The 21,543-nt window shown below is 36.5% G+C and overlaps 1 protein-coding gene across 1 annotated transcript; it reads right to left on the reverse strand.

Moving 5' to 3' along the window:
* Positions 1-1,010: 1,010 nt before the first annotated feature.
* Positions 1,011-4,754, reverse strand: LOC136222690 (uncharacterized). Its single transcript, XM_066010422.1, has 2 exons — positions 2,971-4,754; positions 1,011-2,877 (listed from the first exon to the last, which is right to left on the reverse strand). Exons 1-2 carry the CDS (start codon positions 4,752-4,754, stop codon positions 1,011-1,013), a joined length of 3,651 nt encoding a protein of 1,216 aa, XP_065866494.1.
* Positions 4,755-21,543: the final 16,789 nt, after the last annotated feature.

The following is a 21,543-nucleotide window of genomic DNA, read 5'->3' on the forward strand; positions in this document are numbered from 1 at the left end:
TTTCACCAGTGGTACTGTTTTATTCCTTAACACTTTTTCCTCTCTAGCCAAAATTGCTACTGGTTCTTCTTTATAAGTCAAATCCTTTGAAAGTTCGATTGGTTGCTCCTGGATAATGTGATTTGGATCACTTCTATATCTCCGCAACATTGACACATGAAATACATCATGAATGTTTGAAAGATTTTGAGGCAACTTCAAACGATATGCAACAGGTCCAATTCTTTCCACAATTTCATACGGACCAATAAATCTAGGGCTCAACTTTCCTTTTTTGCCAAATCGGAGTAAACCCTTCCACGGTGATACTTTTAGAAATACTTTATCTCCCACACTGTACTCAATCAGTCTATGTTTCAAATCTGCATAACTCTTTTGTCTGTCTTGAGCTTCTTTCAGTTTCTGTTGGATAATTTGTACCTTTTCAGTCATCAATTGCACTATCTCAGGCCCCAATAACTGTCTTTCACCCACTTCAGACCAACATAACGGAGTCCTACACCTTCTTCCATACAATGCCTCATAAGGTGCCATATCAATACTAGACTGATAACTGTTATTATATACAAACTCCATTAAAGGCAAATGCACATCCCAACTACTTTGGAAATTCAGAATACTAGCTCTTAACATATCCTCCAAAGTTTGAATGGTACGCTCACTTTGACCGTCTGATTGTGGATGGAAGGCTGTGCTGAAGTTTAATCAGTTCCCATCGCATCTTGAAAACTAGGCCAAAATCTTGATGTAAAACGAGGATCCCTGTCAGACACAATAGAAACCGGCACACCATGAAGTCTCACAATTTCTTTGACATACAATTGTGCCAACTTTTCTAAAGAGAAAGTTACTTTCACTGGCAGAAAATGGGCTGATTTCGTCAATCTATCTACAATTACCCAAATGGAATCATTACCATGTTGCGTACGAGGCAATGCACTGACAAAATCCATTGTGATGTGCTCCCACTTCCATTCAGGAATAGGAAGTGGTTGCAAAGTACCAGCAGGTCATTGATGTTCGGCTTTGACTTGTTGGCAACTCAAACATCTGCTCACATATTCAGCTATTTCTCTTTTCATCCCTTTCCACCAAAAATGATCACGAAGGTTTCTGTACATCTTTGTACTCCCAGGGTGCATTGCATAGGAGGAATCATGAGCTTCTTCTAATATCTCCTTCTTAATATCACTAATATTTGGAACACACATTCTATCTCCAAACATTAGCATGCCATCTATTGAAATCTTGTAATCAGTACACTTTCCCTGCACAACTTCATCTTTAATCCGCTCCAAGAACTCATCTTGATTCTGAGCTTCTCTGATTCTATCCCTAAGAATTGGTCTCACCTTCAACATTGCACATAACACTCCTTCATTTCCACAATTCAACTCTACATTCAAAGCCCTCATTTGAAGTAACAAAGGCATTTTTACAGATTTAATATAACTCAAACTTCCAACATTCTTGCGACTCAAAGCATCAGCTACAACATTAGCTTTACCAGGATGATATTCAATTGTCAGATCATAATCTTTCAGTAGCTCAATCCATCTTCTTTGCCTCAGATTTAATTCCTTTTGACTCATTATATACTTCAAACTCTTGTGATCAGTGAAAATGCGACATTTCTCACCATAAAGATAGTGTCTCCAAATCTTCAAAGCAAACACAACAGCAGCTAATTCAAGATCGTGTGTCGGGTAATTCAATTCATGTGGTCTTAACTGTCGTGATGCATAAGCAATTACTTTATCATTCTGCATCAACACAATTCCAAGGCCTTGCCTTGAAGCATCACTATATATTGTATACCCTTCACCCACTACAGGTAGTGTCAACACTGGAGCACTAATAAGTCTTGACTTCAAAGTATCAAAACTTTTCTGACACTCGGGTGTCCACTTGAATTTTACTCCCTTTCTCAGCAACTGCGTCATTGGAGAAGCTATAAGTGAGAATCCATTCACAAACCTTCTGTAATACCCTGCTAACCCTAGAAAACTGTGCACCTCATGTACATTCGATGGTGCTTTCCAGTTAGCTACAGCTTCAACTTTCTTAGGATCCACTAGAATTCCCTTAGCTGATACCACATGCCCCAAGAACATAATTTCATCAAGCCAAAACTCACATTTACTGAATTTGGCATACAATTGCTTCTCTCTCAGAATTTGCAAAACTGTCCTCAAATGCTTACTGTGGTCTTCCTTACTCTTAGAGTACACAAGAATATCATCAATAAACACAATTACAAATGTATCTAAGTAAGGTTTAAATATTCGGTTCATCAGATCCATAAATGCAGCGGGTGCATTAGTTAACCCGAATGGCATTACCAAAAACTCATAATGCCCATATCGAGTTCTGAAAGCTGTTTTCTGAACATCTCCTTCTCTGATCTTCAACTGATGATATCCGGTTCTCAGATCAATTTTTGAAAATATTATTGCCCCTTGCAGCTGATCAAACAAATCATCGATTCTAGGCAACGGATACTTGTTACGGATTGTAACCTTATTCAATTGACGGTAATCTATACACAACCGCATTGTTCCATCTTTTTTCTTCACAAACAACACCGGAGCTCCCCAGGGTGACACACTAGGTCGTATATATCCCTTATCTAACAACTCTTGCAACTGTATTTTTAATTCTTTCATTTCTGCCGGTGCCATTCTATATGGTGCTAGGGATATAGGAGCAGTACCCGGCTGTAAGTCAATTGCAAACTCGACTTCTCTTTCTGGTGGTAACCCTGGTATCTCATCTGGGAACACATCTGGATATTCATTCACAATTGGCACATCTTCTAATTTAGGAGGTTTTTCCCCGCTGTCTATCACATATGCCAAGAAAGATTCACACCCCTTCCTTAACATTTTTAAAGCTGTCATAACCGAGACTATATTTCTATATACACCTCTCTCGCCTTGAAACACATATTTTTCCTCATTAGCTAATAACAGATTAACTTTCTTCCTACAACAGTCTACCAAGGCTTGACACTTAGATAATGAATCCATGCCTAATATCACATCAGATGTTTGAACCATTAAAGGTACCAAATCAGCATGTATAAAGGACTCTCCTAATTTTACTTCACAATCAGGATAGACATGTGTACATACTAAAGATTCTCCCATAGGCATGCTAACAATTAAACATCCAGGCATCAATTTCGACTCCCACATTACATCAGACATAAATAAAGGCGACACAAAGGAATGCGTAGCACCCGGATCAATAAGCACATAAGCATCTTTTCCAAATAAAGAAATCGTACCAGTGATAACTTCTGCAGATGCAACAGCTTCTTGTGGAGTCATAGCAAAAACTCGAGGTTGAGTTGCAGCTCTGTCTGACTGAGTACTCTGATCTCTAGCTCCCTGAGAAGTATTACCAGCTCCTCTGGCCATATTGGTACCTCTACCATTACCACGACCATTTCCTCTTCCAACTGAATTACCTCCACTTGTTCTGTCACCCTGTGATCCTCGACCTCTCCCAACAGTGTTCAATTTAGGACAATTAGTACGTACATGCCCTTCTTCGCCACATTCATAACATGAAATTCTTATTTTAGGTTCTGTTATCCTCCCTGATGATGGGCAATCCTTTTTCAAGTGACCCCTTCCTCCACATTGATAACATCCCAGAGATCTTTTCCTGCATTCTCCAGAATGAAATTTCCCACACTGAACACATTTTGGACCATTACCACTACTAGCAATGGAAGGACTATACGAAGCTTGACTAATAGTATCAGATGCTCGGAAATTAGTACGGCTCACAGGTGCTCCTCTTGTGTTCTGACTCTGAGTTTGACCACCTCGAAACTGAGATGATCCCCCTTTCACAAACTTGGATCTCCCAAAATCCCCTGACTGCTTCTGACTATTCTCAGATTCTAACTTGCCTTTCAACTTTTCTTTCTGCAATGCTTTTTCCACCCAGCCTCGGTAATGCGTACCTTCATACAAACTCAGTTCATTCTGATAAAATGCACTCAGACCATCTTTGAACCTTTCACATTTAACTTCCTCAGTCGGAAACCACTGACTTGCATAACGGTATAAATCATCGAACTTGTCCACATACTCCCTCACAGTCATAGCTCCCTGTTTCAAATTAAAGAACTCATTCCTCTTTGCTTTCTGAAATGATTCAGTCAGATATTCTTTCATAAATTCACGTTTGAAAACATCCCAGTTGAAACCTTCAGGATACAAACCCCTAACTCTAGTTAACCATGTATCTGCTGGCCCATGTAATAAACCAAACACGGTCTTTACTTTATCTTCAGTACTTAACTGTATAGTAGTAAAGGATTTTTCTGTAGCTTTTAGCCAATTATCAGCTTCCTCGGGTTCAATTGTACCCCTGAAATCAAATGCCCCACAGTTTTTGGCATCTTCAATTAACTCACTAGGTCTTCGACGTGCCTTACGTGTTTCCATCATAGTTACTAAAGCTTCAACCAATGTTCGGGGTTCAAGCTGCAGGATTTGTGCAACTTGTGGCATTGCGGCTTGTGGAGCCACAGGTGGTACACGATGTTTAGGTTCAGGTGGTATTGGTGGAGGATTAACAGGTTGATTTTCTGGTGGTTGTGAAACAGGTGGAACTCTAGCATCAGAGGCTACACTATCCTCTGTGCTTTCTGGACCCCATCGTAATTCTCTCCCTTCTGCATTTCTACCTATACCCCTATTTAGAGGTGGTCGGCCACGTCGTCGTCTTGGATGCATCTATATGATAAACAAACTATTACAATTACATTTTTAATATGTGTTATGCATGAATAATATTTATTGGACTTATCAATATACTTTAGTAAGTTGTATACTTGACACATATATACCTATATTCATATACCTATGGACCATCCTATTGCTCTGATACCAAAATGTCAAACCCGATCCAAAATAGAATCGGATATGACAGTGAGACATTACCACAGACGTGTACGAGTCGAAAGTAACATCTCACAATTAAAATTTAAGAAATTCAAATCCTGTTTGAAACTTAGGAAACATTTTCAAAATATACTTCTACCTCTAGAATAGTTCGAAAATCACTTATAATATCCAATTTCGAATCTTTTTCTCTTGCTTTTTACCCCAAACGCATTTGAAACGTGGAAAGTTATGTCAATTTAATATATTAGCTTTTAATCTGCCTAACCTCACAAATTAACGCCATAATTGAACATTTCAAACTAAAATCCTTCATCACACAACTTCATATTCGTTTCAAAATGGGCCACGTAAGTTCCTAAATATTCACAAGCACAAAAACACGCCTATATCTACATGTACAAAATGGTATGCAATACCCTAGAAGACGACTTGTACGATCGTGGCCGTATCCAATCCTCGCCCTAGTGTCGAACACTTCCCTCGGTACCTCGTACTTCTTCGCCTAAAAACATTAAAACATTTGAAAATATTAGACGAAAACCTTAGTAAGCAACTATCAACTATAAAAAAAACTAGTTTTTAGTTAAAATATATACACATATACAGTATAAAAACATTTAACTAAATCAAACCTTAACTTATTAATTTGTAAATAACGTTTTTCTTTTATTCGAGTATCCTCAAAACAAACTTAACCAAAGCATTTACTAAAACCAAAGTTAAATCAAAATCAATATCGTATCCATCACCAAGTGTCCCCTCGTAATTCAACACATCACATGTAAACATATTCGAGACGTCTCTTTAACCTTGCCTAATCCCGTATTGGTCTTACCCAACACTTCGCTGCCAATACCCGACTAGGTCTTTAAACTGTGTACACAGGCCATGTTCCTCACTGAACATGGTCTTCAAATATCAAACCACCCGTCCGGACTACTCACGATGGATACTAAATATTTTTTTCTATTAAATCATCCAATAGATCAAATTTACCCAAAATCCAACCCAATTTCGATTGTATAAACTTTCTCATCAAATGGATCAAAATCTACTAACATCATCAAATTCCGACCTTAACTGAACCAAATAGCAATTAAACACGTAAAGAAATTCAATTTAATGCCAATGGAACCAAAATAGCAATTAAACACGTAAAGAAATTCAATTTAACGCCAATTGAACCAAAATAGCAATTAAACACGTAAAGAAATTCAATTTAACGCCAATTGAACCAAAATAGCAATTAAACACGTAAAGAAATTCAATTTAACGCCAATTGAACCAAAATAGCAATTAAACACGTAAAGAAAGTCAATTTAACGCCAATTGAACTAAAATTCATTATGAATTTATCGAGAATCCAAATCATTTCTAAGAAACGCTTGAGAAACAACTTTATGAAATTTTTAAAGCTTAATATACATATATATAAAAATATTAGTTGATAGTTACTTACCTTGACACGGATTATCGCCTTTAATACGAGGACACGAGGCTACAGACTTCCAAACCGAACTCAACTATAGAGAATCTAGATGACACACTTGGAAGCTAACTTTTAAATTATTAACTTTACACTATTGAAAATTAGAATGAATGCATTTCTCATTCTAATTACATAGAACCAATTTTTGTATGATCATCAATCCTTCATTGAAAATCTAAACATACCCTTTTATATTCATTTTTATTTTCAAAAATGTCAACCTCCCTTATTTTAATTATTACTATATGATCAACACCTCATCTTATTTAAGATGCTAATTTAGTGTGTGATGGACACCTAGCATCTTATTTAATATAGAATGGACAACTCATCTTCCTAATGACACATGGTAAGGTTTTTATTAATTAATTAATTAATTATATAAAATATAATAATAATTATAATGTCAAATTCTTTTCCCTAAGTTTGACCGAATATGTATATATATATGTTTGGTTCAATTGGTAAAATATGACTACTAGTCCCTTTTAATCTATAATTCCTTAAAACTTACCCTAAACTTACAATTATTCTTAAAAATGTGCAATTATCCTATAAACTACACCCGTAACATCCAATTAATTCAACAATTTTAAATTGACTATAGTATAATATAAGGTTCGGGGTATAATAGATAAAGATTAAGAACACGGACGTGACAGGAGATGTAAGCGAAATGCACACGATGACATATATGATACTTGCCCTAGGTTCGACTTGAACTCGATGACACGAGTGACTCAATATTTGACATGCGAATAGGACATACCCAACAACGTATGGGGTATGTGCCAAAAGCTTAACCCCATCTGGATGGTATAAACGACTCGGCCTTTGATATGTAAGCAATGTGCGAGGGATGACGTACAGAACACGCGTCAAAGGTTGCTCTGGAACTCGATAGCCTAATGACATATTCGCGGACTACAAATATTGCCTACGATAAGGTGACACGTGGGGTATGTTTTGACGAGGCTCACCTGTGCGACTAAAGCGCAAGCGGTGACACACGGGGTATGCACCGAAAGCTGATACGTGCTCGAAACACTAGAATCACATGTTTGGAATACTGACGCGTTACGATATATGGTGACATACCTGGTATGTCTCATATTGGTTTGTCCATTTTGAAGATGTGACAGGGTGTCTCATGAAGGTTAAGGATGTGCGGGTTACCTTAGTACAATGATGTGTCGATATACAAGGTACGACCGAGGGTACCCATGGGGTGTGACGATGACCTACTAGCTAAGAGGTTAGTACAATGATACATGGATTTATTAGATATGACGAGGTGACATATAAGGCGCTAGTTAAAGTGCGGATATGACGCGATGACTTCGTGTGAAACGTGCGTCAGATGGTCAATGTGAACCTAGGGTCCGGACAGTGGGACGATGTAAATATGAGGGGGTATCACGATGACCCACGTGGCACACCTAAAGGTACAAATGGGAGGTGTGGACAACACATGAGTTAAGGGTTCGTTTCGGAGCTCAGGGTATTGCCCACAACTCTAAAATATGGAGGTGCTATGTATGGACTACATCCCCAGATGTGAATGACGACAGGTAAGCGAGATTCGTGTGAAACAGTTGACTCGACCCTAAGGTACCGATCCTACAACAATGTAACTTTGGAGTATAGGTGCACGGCACGCCAACATACGTGGCATGTCTTAGCGTACGAAGGTCACGATGACAACTTACGAGATGAGAGGCACAGATAATATAACAACGTAATTTGGAATCACATGGGCCTCATGTATAGCGCGGTGACATACGTGGGTATGTCTTGAGATACGAAAGGGAGATTATGGTTCTATTTGAGTTCAAGGTACCGGTCACAATCTTGATATGTGTTGGCTAAGGCGTAGCGACATACATGGTATGTCTTGAGGCGTAAGTAGGACGTGTATGAGACATGTGACAAACGGTTAATTCGAGTCTCGGGGGAACCGATGCCATGATAATGTTTCTTTTTTGAACTACCGATATGTTATCAGCGACGTGGCGACACCCATAGTATGTCTCGAGTTGACCATGCGGAAAGGGGACGAAATCTGCCCCACGATGCGAATGTTATGACAAACGAGGTATGACCACCAAGCAGTTTGGATCCGGCAAGGATGCATATCTAACGAACAGTATTCCTAACCATGATAGAGGGAGGCGGAGTAGGTCGTGACACATGGGACATGTCTCCGGATGATTTAAACATGGTGGCAAAGACGCATGTGATATGTCACGATGCGCAGGGTATACCCCCTAATGGTATAAACAGGACGATAAAGATGTGTGCGGCGTATCCCACACAAAGTATAACACGACGAAGACGTAGGGAATAGCTCAAGGTCTAAAGGTGCTCCTCCAGGCTAATATATGAGACACATCATAACATGCGGGGTAGACCTTTTGACGGGCATGCGAGACATGGTAAAGACACGCGAGATACATTGTGATATACGGGGTATGTCTTCCGTTAGGCACCTAGTAAGGCGAGAACTCAGGTCACGAGATACGGGGTATGGCTCTAGACTAGTGTATCTGATATGGAAGACGCATATGTGACCTATCGCGATGTACGACTTTGACAATACCCGGATGTACGCGATGCATGGCAGCGCATGGAGTACACGTCCTGACTAGTGTATAGCTGACGTGATGGAGATGCACGGGACACTTCACGATATGGAAGGTGGGACAAGGCAATGTATGCCTTTCGTCTAACGTATATAACATGGTGAAAAAGCACATAATACGCCATGACATACGGGGCGTGAAGCTCATGCCCCTCGTTTGGTGTAAGTGATGAGGCGAAGATGTACATGATGCGTTATAACACACATAGTATGCCTTCTGACCTGTGTGTAATGACATGGTAGAGACACAAGGAATGGGTCACCATATACAAGGCATGACGGGAAAAGACATGGGATACGTCACGACATAACAGGTATGCCTTCTGATCGGCGTCTAAATGATTAATGGAAGACGCATAGGGGGCATCACGTCCTATGAGGTATAACTAAATAAAGATGCAAGGAATACGTCACAACATGACGGGTAGGACTCCTGACGGGTGGACGCGTGATGACACGACGCAACAAGGATATAGGGGATACGTCACGAGAGAACAGAACGCCTCTTGATAGGGTAATGACATATTGGAGGTGACGCGTTATACGGGGTATGACAAAACAGAGGCGTAGGGGATACGGCATGACATAAGGGTTGTAACTTCTGACTAGTGCCTACGATACTGGAGAAATGTACGGGGTACACTACCATACGTACAGTACGCTAAGGCAAAGACACATAGGATGCGTCACGACATAATGGACATGCCTCCTAGCTAGCATACAAACGACACTGTAAAGACGCCCAAGCCATGCCAAGGACGCATAGGATGCGTCCCAACACACAGGTACGACAAGGCAAAGATGTATGGGATACGTCACGACATAACCGGTATGCCTCCTGATGAACACGCGACGCTGGGGTCGACTCTTTCTCACATTCCTAAGTCTACAAAACCTAAAATGGCTGCACGCAATCTGGTTAGCATACAACACTCTATATGGTATGACTGCAATGATTCGTTAAGCATAGGCTGCATTATGACTTAAATCTCACTCGACTGATGTACAACCAGATATAAATCCATACGAACAAACTAGTTAGCAAAAATCGTACATAACGCGTAATTAGATCGCAATAAGAGAAAGAAAACGTTAGATAATAATCACAATTATCACATCATCTCTCTTCCATCCTTATCCCTCCACACACTCGTTGGTCCAAGTCTCTTTCCTAGGATTTTGGTATGGGCTCACATTGCGGTCCAGAGCACGTGTGATGTCGTCGATTATTGCGGAAGAGTAAATCATTCATCAAACAATACAATTCGTTCTGACGTATCAATGTTTAGTGACTAAGATATCGACCAAATTGGATTGCCCTTTCGAATAACTCATCTTTTGTCATTTTGTGAGACGCATTAGTTCAGGTTTTGACTCCTTTTCGAGCGTATCTCGGATTTAGACGTGGTACGAGTTATTCTTTTGGTTCAATCGTTCGTTGTTGACAATGATTCGTCCCCTTTTATTCGCGTGGGTTTGTGTCTCGATTTTTGGATTACAACGGGATCTTTTGGATCTATCGAGAGACGTAACCACGTGTTCGTTTAGTGATGGTATCACTTTTGGATTTTATTTTAGGGAACGGTATCATCGCATGACGTGTTTGTTTCTAGCGTCAAAATCCGGTTGCTCGTTTTGGCTACGTGAAAAGATGGTGAGTCTTGTTCGAGCGTACGATAATCTTTCGGCTAGCAACAACTCCTTATTTCTTCCAATTCACGGGATATATCATCTCAGTGTGGTTATAGAAAATTGACGTTTCGTTTAATCACATGCTTATTCGAAGCATGGTTATTACCGTTCTCCTCATTTAGACACGAATCAAGCAAACACGCAAATCAGGCCATATTTCTTATAGTTTTGGCAAAAATCGAAATGATCGAGCCATTAATCAAACCCACAGTCTCGTCCATATGGTGCAATTACGCGGTTTAGCTTAATTCGGCTTCATGATTTTTAAGCGGCGTATATACCAGTTCGAGGCACGTATTTAATGGCATTGGTTCATTTTCTTTAACTACTCTTGGGATTGACATATATCGTATATATGGAATGATTTTGGTCATTTTTATTTTCTTTTATTTTCTTAGTTACTTTTGCGGATACGTCCATTTCTCCTTAGAACAATGCAAGGTGTAACGTACGAGCTCATTTTTTATTTGGAAGGGACGGGCCACATTCATAAAACTCTTTACGTTACAACGGTGTCGTTCAAAACAGAAATGTTCTTTTTTTTTCGTTTTGTCATAATCTCGTTTTATCCCAACGTATTTAAAGAATGTGAATAACGACTACCGTTAATATAGTCTTTTGAATCGAGATATAACTATCCTTAATACCAAATCGACCTTCACTAATACGTGCTTACGTCACAACGTATTTTCTGAATATGTGCCTTCTTCGGGAGATGAAAAGGGACCAGGCGGGTCGCACAAGTTCATTCATACGAGGTGATTAAGTCGTCTTTAGTTCAAATCGTTTCGATGTTTTGGGGTAGTTTATATATCGGTTTAAGAGTATAGTTAAACCTTGATAAATGAATATTCGATAAAGTAAAAACCTCGATTATATAATAAATTCTTCCGGTCCCGACTTGGGCCAATGGACTAAAGTAATAACCTCGCTAAATGCATTAAGTAATAAAAAATATTTAAATCCTTAAGAGCCCAATGAAAATATAAAGTAATAATTATTAAATTACATATATATATATATATATATATACCAAAACCTTTTAATCAATCAACTAGAAGTCATTTCTTCTGAAAAAATGCATCTATAGTTGATTGTTTTTTCTTTCCACCTAAATCAAAATGAACACCATTCTTAACTTTTTGTAGTGCAAACACAACTTCTGATATATTTTGCTTATGTTGTAACAAGTAGTTGTTTAAGGTGAGCATTGCTTGAAAGGCCTCTTTTGACGATAAATTTGCGACAACACAACTATCATCTGGCTCTGGATCAATTCCATCATCATTGTTCATTATTGACTGGATAATTTCTTCGTCTGTAAGCGATTCCATAACTTCATCATTCTCGCTAGGATAGTTCAAAAGATGTTCGACATCCAACATTTCTATAGCATAAATTAGAAATGACATCACTTAATCCTTGGATATCTTCATCTAATTGACTAACTTCTGGTTCAGGAACATTAGCATCTTCTGAACGAATCTTGCAATTATTTGATTGATTTGTAATTATGCTAATGTGATAATTACAAATCAATCAAATAATATATTTCCTAAACAAGATAATTACATATCTAATGAATATTTATCGATAAATGAATAATTTATTCATTTATCGATAAATAAATAATCTCGCTTAATGAATATTTTTTTCCGGTCCCAAGGACATGCTTTTATAGAGGCTTTACTGTATATATTAATGTATCGTTTCATTTTCTTTACGTATTTTAGGATTAGACACGTATTATGGCAATTTGAAAACACGAATTGATTCATTCATCACATCAGAAATGGTAACGGGTAATCCTAAGGAAACTTCTAAGGCTACTATATGCTGACACGGCTGATCGCGGGACCTCACATGACCGCATGAATTCGCCCCTATCGAATGGATGGGAACCCTTCGGCGCCTTACTGTAAGGGGGAACTTACACTAGCCTCTTTCGAGTGACGAATGGACTCTCAATAGAGGTTTCACGGAAATTACCCAAAAGGTTTGCAATAATGCACATGAATGCATACGAAAAGAAATAATACGATTCGTCCCCGTTATGGGCTTAATACACGCCTTCCGGAATCAAATTTCTCTACTTCCCCAACAGAGTCGCCACTTGTAAGGTGTCGCGGCCTCGCCCGGAAGACCCGGGGGGTGGACACCGTTGACGACAGATGCTGTGATTGGCGCCGAAAGCAACCAATCATGGAATCAAGCTGCTCGGTAGGGCCGGAGCTCGGAGTATGGAAGAGTCGCCACCCATGAATGGGAAATGAACACCGATCCCTTGCGGGAGACCAGTGAGGGTTTGAAAAATTTGGGTACGAGCCGAGAAGGCTAGCTCCTTTATGGAGAAAGGCTACTAGGTACCCCAACATCGCCCGGTTCTGAACCACCGACCTCCTACTTAGCATGTTAGGTACTAACGGACTAATCGCATATTTCTTTAAGTTTAAAATTCATTTGAAACCTTTTATTTCTCGTTTTGAAAACCGTTTTGAGCATATTATTGAAAGCCATTTTAGTAAAGAATCACCCATTTACATGAATTAGAATATGTAGAAGAAAGAGGGAGATAGAAGGAAGAATTGGTTTATTTCCAACGTGAATTATGCTTTAAGCTATATATTAAATCTAAACTAATCTCACTCCTCGAAAGAAGGTTTATTTACATGGTTCGTACCTTAATCGCCGTTGGAACGATTTAGACACATTTCAAAACCCCGTTAATTTACGTGTTTTTCACTCGAATCGCCGTTGGAACGGTTCGAGTGTTTGAAAACGTGAAATAAGAAGTTTTAACCAAAAACATAATTAAGCATACAAGTCCATTTATTTTTGTACAAAACCGTTTAGATAGGAAGACGATTCAAAACTCTATTATTTACAAAAAAAATGATTTTAATTACAAGGCTCGCTTAACCCGTCGTTGGAACGGATTAAGGTTTCAAAACGTGATATTTTAGGAAGTCGTTTGAAAATGATAAAGAACTAAAAACCTTTTATTTACATTAGGAACCTCTAGAAACCTTTAGTTTAAATAATCAAATTGAAATTTCTTTTTGCGGTTTATTTTTCCCTTTTTTTCACTCAATTAATCCTTACTTGAACATAATTACAGTAATTAACAAATTAAGTCCAAATTCACCCAACCAAATGCATTTGAAATATATACATACAGAAAGTCCAAAAGGAGAATAAATATACATATTTATACATATATACGAAAAATGGTAATAATACCTATTAAAAACAAAATAGAGAAAATAATATATATTAATAAGTAAAAATAGTGATGAAAATAATATTAGATATAATACACTTTTTATCTTAAAAATCATGTAAAATTAAGGAATGAGATTCCTAAATAAGAAAATAACATTTAACCCAAAAGGTTTTTTTACAAAATGAATTTGTAGAAAATAACCTTTCAAAATAATAGTTGATCATAGTTTAAAACATATACATATAGTTTTACAAAACTAAAATGATACTCAAAATAAGAACTAAATAAATACATAACGAGTAATTAATAGTCATATGTCCCAAGAATAATTTTAATAAATGTTTTACATAGTTATATATATATATATATATATATATATATATATATATATATATATATATAGGTATAAATGTCAAAAAGGTAAGAAAAATGTTCAAAAATAGGCTTTTTAAAGTTCCAGCAGCTTTAGCGACGGAACATCCGTCGCTAAACAACTATTAGTGACAGAAATGGCAGAATTACAGAATCAGTCTCCAAACATTTCCAGATTTATCAAAAGGCTTTAGATCTAATCTATTCTATCATTTTTGGCCTCCGAACTACCCAAATCGGGTCATAGTCTATAATGGAGACTCCCAAACGATGTTTTATTTCAAAACGTGAATCGAAAACATTTTTAAAAACTATATTTACAACATTTTAGTCCCGAACTACCCTTAAATCGGGTCACAGTTCGTGTTGGGACTTTAAAACGAGGTTTTTATTTCAAATCAAAACCAAAACATTTATTTGATACGAGACGGAAATTAAATAAATACAGATGAATTAATAAATGTGATAAATAAATACCCAAAGTAATAAATAAATAAAACTATATACTAAAATACATAAATAAAATAAATAAATAAATAAAATAAATAAAAACGAATCTAGTCCTCAGATAATACCTCAACATCGTTATTGACAGCTGGTGTCGGTTGATTCCACGAGTTATAATTTTTTTGGTGTTTTTATCAAATACTTAACTTTTTGGGAAATTTCAATTTTTTAGGAAAAAAAATATTTTTTCCCAAAAATTTACTTTCTCTCTCAAATAATTTTTTTTTAAAAAGAGAAGTTCCCCCTAAAATCCCCCCTCACTTCAAATGCATGGGGATCCGTGCCTTTTATAGGCACGGATCCCGAGATTGGGCGTACGTCCAACCTCCGTTGGGCGTACGTCCAACCTCCGTTGGGCGTACGTCCAACCTCCGTTGGGCGTGCGTCCAACCTCGTTGGGCGACGCCCAACAATCGTTGGGCGCACGTCCAATGCTGTTGGGCGCCGCCCAACGAATTGAGCGTTCGCCCAAGGGGAGTTAGGTGACTGCCCAACGAGCGTCGGGCGTGCGTCAAACGCCCGTCGGACGAGTGTTTGACGTGTCGAGCGCCTTGTCTGGCGTTCGCGGGACGCTCGCCTGCCAGGAGGCGATGCTAGTCGCCCGCTGACCGACAACCAACCTCCGGGGCCTTCTCGTGATTTTTATTTTCAAAGTAATGGAATCAACCGCTTTAGCCATTTATTGTGGGTTTTCGTCACAGGTCCTCCGACTCGATGTCTACAGCTATCTAAAATAAGCTATAACGGTAGAAATTATTATACGAACTATCATCGCAAATTCAATATGTCAATTTCCCACACGTCAACTTGACGGTTTTAATTATTAGTATGTCATGTGATGACATTAAAGGTGACGATAATAATAAATAAGTTACATCGTAACAAAGATTAATATGACAGTACACAAATAGGATAATGTCATGTGTCGTATCTTCATATGACAGAACCTAACCCTCATTTGAAGGGGCAACAGACGGCAGCGAGCCCCATGATAGATTTATATCTCGCGGGAAGACGGTTTTTAACCGTCATCTGAAGGGGGTTTTGGCATAGTGTGAGAAGTGGGGAAATAGCTGAGCCTAGAAAATCATAACTTGAGGTGTATCTTGAGGAAGGAACTTGTAGTGACGGATATAAGTTTCATATCTTAGAGTGGTAGAAGGATAAATGTAGCAAATTTCGTGTTTTGTCTAACATGGTTGTTGATGTCTTAGCTGTTCCTATCACCACGGTATTTATTGTAAATGATATGTTAAATTTGTTTAAGTTTAAACTTGGCATTTCCTTCGTTAGAAGGTTAAAAATAGAGAATAAAATGTTGAATTAGATACTTTCATGAGCTTTTCTTGAGTCGAGCCAATTTCGAGCTCGAATCAAGCTTAAATTTGTTGGCTCATCGTGCTTAAATTTTAGACTCATCGAGTTTCGAGCTCGAGCCGAACCTCCTTCAAGCTCGAGCCGAGCTTACAAATTCCTGATACTAACTATTTTCAAACCGAGCCGAGTCGAGCCTGATCATATTCAGTATTAGTTCGGCTCGTTTACATCCCTAATATATGTGGGAGTTGAAGGTGAAAGTACAATAATTAATTGTGAGATAAATGAGGCGGTTCAAACCCTCGACTTGCTTCCTTAATAAGCTTTCTTTTGGAAGGAAGTGGACCTAAGGAGAATAAATACAAAACAATTAATAATTTATCTAGTGCATGTTATTTTAGTGAAATAATAATTTTTTATATAATTTATTATTTTTTTTGACAACCAAAGAAGCATATATTAAGAATCAAGAAGAAGCATATTACAAATAAAATCAGGGGGTACAGAAAACCACTCACCCCGACGTAAAGGTAAAATACTACTTCTAGCTAACAAATGAGCAACAGAGTTTGCAGAATGACAGACAAAACGAATAGAGCAATTAAAAGACTCGTTCAATGAAAAATGACAATCATTGGCTAAGGCGTTAAAAGGAGATGAAACCTCTAACGGGCGGGCCATAGACTGTACCACGATCAAAGAATCTGATTCAATGATTACATCCTTCCATCCGCGGTCTTTGATCCAACTAAGAGCTTACGGACCGATAGCGCTTCAATGAACGATGCATCTTGATAATTCTGCAAGGTTCCATTTTTAGCCCCAACAAAACGGCCCGACTCATTGATATATATGGAACATTACAAAAAATACATGAATGATGAATAATTGATGATAAATTGACAAACTTGTAAAAAAATATATTCAATTGAGCATAATCCTAAAAGCATCTTCAATAGAGGGTGTTTGGAAGAGTGCTTGTGTCACGACCCGAACCTGGCCATGACCGGTGCATAAATTAAGATTACCTCAACCTATGTTAGCCTCGAATTTAAATTCAAAATAATACTTATCTAACTAATAAAGCCTTCAAACTTGATAATACAACTTAAATTGTAAAGAAATATATACCACAAAATATCCAAAAATCTCTGATCTGTACATTAACAAAATCTGACTAATAATATCCTCCTCCAATATTGAACCCAAATGTCTGTCCAGCTATAGAGATCTTAATCTGAAAAAGGTAAAGTCAACGTGGTATGAGATTTTCGTCTATGCGAGCGAAAATCTCAGTGAGTGATAATCATAGCACAACAGATGGGGAGCAGGCAGATATGCAGATAAGTTTCAAATTTGTTTTGAGAATTTATCAAACATGATGGTGCAGAGAAATTAAATAATATTGCGATCTTTACTCAAATCAAGTAAATCGAATAATGATAAGTACAAAAAAAATGCATGTGGTATACGCGTTTTGCGAACTCGAACCTGTGGTATTTTTTTTACAAACAGATGTATGTGTTACACGCCGTTAGCAAACAGAGGCAAAATTGACTAACGGTGTTCAAATTCAAAGAGAAAAGAGTTAATTTGGTCCTTATATTTATTTATTTTATAAATTAACCCCCCTAATTATCTAATTATCACAAATAAACTCCAAAATCAAAAATAAAAATAAAAAATACATTCTTCTTCCATTAATTTCTTCTTCTTCTTCTTCTTCTTCTTCTTCTTCTTCTTCCATTAATTTATTCTTCTTCTTCTTCTTCCATTAATAAGGAGAATAAAATATTTTTCTCTCTCTCTCCTTCTTCCATGGTTCTTTTTCTTCTTCTTCTTCTTCTTCCATTAATTTCTTCTTCTTTTCTTCTTCTTCTTCCATTAATAAGGAGAATAAAATATTTTTCTCTCTTTCTCTCTTCCTTCTCTCTCCTTCTTCTATGGTTCTTCTTCTTCTTCCTCTCTCTCTTCTCTTCTTCTATTTTTTCTTTTTTTTTTATTTTCGATTCCAGATTTCCGAAATCAGAAATCTGAAAATTCCAGATTTCCAAAATCGAAAATCTGGAAATTTTCAGATTCCTGGAAATTTCCAGGAATCTGGAATTTCCAGATTTCCTTCCTGGAAATTCCAGATTTCTGGAAATTTCCAGAAATCTAGAATTTCCAGATTTCGGAACTTAAAAAAATAGAAGAAAGAGAGGAAGGAGAAGAGAAGAGAGAGAGGAAGAAGAAGAAGAAGAAGAAGAAGAAGAAGGTATTTTTTATTTTTATTTTTGATTTTGGGGTTTATTTGTGATAATTAGATAATTAGGGGGATTAATTTATAAAATAAATAAATATAAGGACCAAATTAACTCTTTTCTCTTTGAATTTTAACACCGTTAGTCAATTTAGCCTCTGTTTGCTAACGGTTTGTAACACAGACCTCTGATTGCAAAAAAAAAAATACCAAATGTTCGAGTTCGCAAAACGCGTATACCACAGGCATTTTTTTGTACTTATCCCATAATAATAATAAATTACAGAAATTATCAAAACCACGGTACAGTAACATCAGAGTGATGATATTCCACATCACCAAAGGCTAGATAGACATAGATGGTAGCGCTACCAGATTCAGATACAGAATGTCTTCACCGACCTTATGTATGATTCTAATACAACCGATACAAAGACAGACACATACACAGATAAAACAATAACAAATAATGCAAGCCTAATATGAAGGTCAGTGAGACATGAAAACAAATACAGATAATACTGAGCATGTGTACCGGTTTCAAAGTGTGTAAATTATATCTCATAATATTTTTCAAATAACTTAAATATCCAGATGACAGAATTCAAATAAAATTTCAGATTTTCAATACAAACGGTAACAGATAAATCAATCGATTACCAGAATTAAATATAGACTCAAAAGAATTTTCTATTTCCAAATAAAATAAATTAAATAAAAAAACTAATATATAAAAGGTTTGTTCCCAGAAGCCTACGCTCTAATGCAGAGAATATTTGACAAATAAGTTTAAGCTCAATAAAATATTTTATCATCTAACTAGAACAAGGACTATTTTGAACAAATAACATTTTTAGGAAAGTTCATCAAAACTGTCTTAAAGGAACCAAAATAGGAGATAAATTTAAAAATCGGATAAAATTATATTTATCAAACCTTTTAATATTAATTACCAAAGGACCGAACAAAATACTTTTATCAAACAGATTTCATGCTAAAGATTTCAAAATCAAACAAATAATGTCATGAACTATAATTACCACTCATCTCGAACTCCGAATAACAGTAAGATCCAAATCTTAGTTATCAATCTTCCCAATCCATTCGAACATCGTCAAATTCCTATTCGATCAACATATCCCACTAAAATTCCTCCAAAATTTTCTATCATATTTAATCAAATCTACAAGACAAATAAAATTAAGTCAAATTACACTATTGGGGGATCAAAGTAAGTGGATTTATATGATAAATATTGTTAAAATACGAGCTTAATTGAACTTTAATACGTAAAGAATAATTGTATAACACTATAAAAAAACAAATACTATATTTATATATGAACAATAACAAATAAATAAATTACCATTTTTTTTTTCATTTGTGAGAAAACCAGTATGTGAAAGCTCTCTCTCCAGGCGGTGGCTGCCAAAAAGTTTGATGGAAAATCTATATGTAATATAAAACAGTAACGATGGAGCTGAGGTGTCACTTCCTCATTTTTTACTGATAAAAAATATAATATAATATAATATATTAATTTTAATTATATTATTATATTTATCTATAAAAAGATTATTTTATCCGTATTATATCTAAGAGTTCTACAGAATTTAAATTAATCCTTAAAATTTCTCTAATTCTCTGCATATCTATCTATATATAATATAAAACAGTAACGATGGAGCTGAGGTGTCACTTTCTCTTTTTTTACTGATAAAAAATATAATATAATATATTAATTTTAATTATATTATTATATTTATCTATAAAAACATTATTTTATCCGTATTATATCTATGAGTTCTACAGAATTTAAATTAATCACTAAAATCTCTCTAATTCTCTGCATATCTATATATAATACAAAACAATAACGATGGAGCTGGGGTGTCACTTCCTCCTTTTTTACTAATATATTAATTTTAATTATATTATTATATTTATCTATAAAAAGATTATTTTATCCGTACTATATCTAAGAGTTCTACAGAATTTAAATTAACCCCTAAAATCTTTCTAATTCTCTGCATATCTATATATAATATAAAACAGTAACGATGGAGCTGAGGTGTCACTTCTTTTTTTTAGTGATAAAAATTATAATATAATATATAATATATTAATTTTAATTATATTATTATATTTATCTATAAAAAGATTATTTAAAGTAAATATGAAAATAAAATAATAATATTTAATTTAGATAGCACTTTATATCATTAAGTGTAATTATTAGATTATATTTTTGTTAATATTTATATGTTAAGATGAATCTGTGCATCGCACGGGCAAAAAACTAGTGTTACAAAATAAACCTAACTTTATATAATTGAAATGATAATCGTTTTTTTAAAAGAATTATAATAGAAAACTGAAACTTAAATATAGGAGTGATACGCGCTGCTGGTTGGGCTCCAAATCAGGTATCTTCACTTGTAAATCTGCTAACTTGCTTAATAATGGGTGGAGCGAAGAAGTGGTAGATAAACGATGGACTGCCCTGTGGAAAATCAAGCTCCCTCTTAGAATTGTGAGTTTCGCATGGATTTGTCTTCATGGCAAGCTTCTGACTAATGTTGAGAGAGTTAGAAGACATATTTCGAACTCTGTCATCTGTGGTAGATGCAAGAAGGATTCAGAAACTATGGTACACATGTTAAGGGACTGTAACTTTAGCAGGAACATTTGGGAGGCGATTATTCCTAGAGATAAACTTGCTGCATTTTTCTCAGCAGGGGAGGGAGACTGGTTCAGTTGGTCTATTTTTAGTGGTGTCTTTGGGAGTAAGGAGCGCTGGCTTCCGCTCTTTCTTACTGCCTGCTGGTTTATATGGAACTGGCGGAATGCAGAAATATTTGATACAGATAAGAAGGCCCCTCATGAACCTGTGCATACCATTCTTGAATCTGTCAAAAGCTTTGGGGAAGCTACTGATATGAATATGATGCTGCTGCAGCCCAACAGGAGGGTGGAAAAATTAGTGGGTTGGAGAGAACCAGGGTAAGGTTGGTTTAAGCTGAACACGGACGGCTCGAAGTCAAGTGGTGAGGCTATCAGCGCTGGGGGAATTATTAGGAACTCGGAAGGAGGCTGGACATGTGGTTTTGGGCATAATATCGGGATCGGTTCATC

Source organism: Euphorbia lathyris, chromosome 3 (assembly GCF_963576675.1).
Source record: "Euphorbia lathyris chromosome 3, ddEupLath1.1, whole genome shotgun sequence".
In the NCBI taxonomy this organism is placed as follows: domain Eukaryota; kingdom Viridiplantae; phylum Streptophyta; class Magnoliopsida; order Malpighiales; family Euphorbiaceae; genus Euphorbia; species Euphorbia lathyris.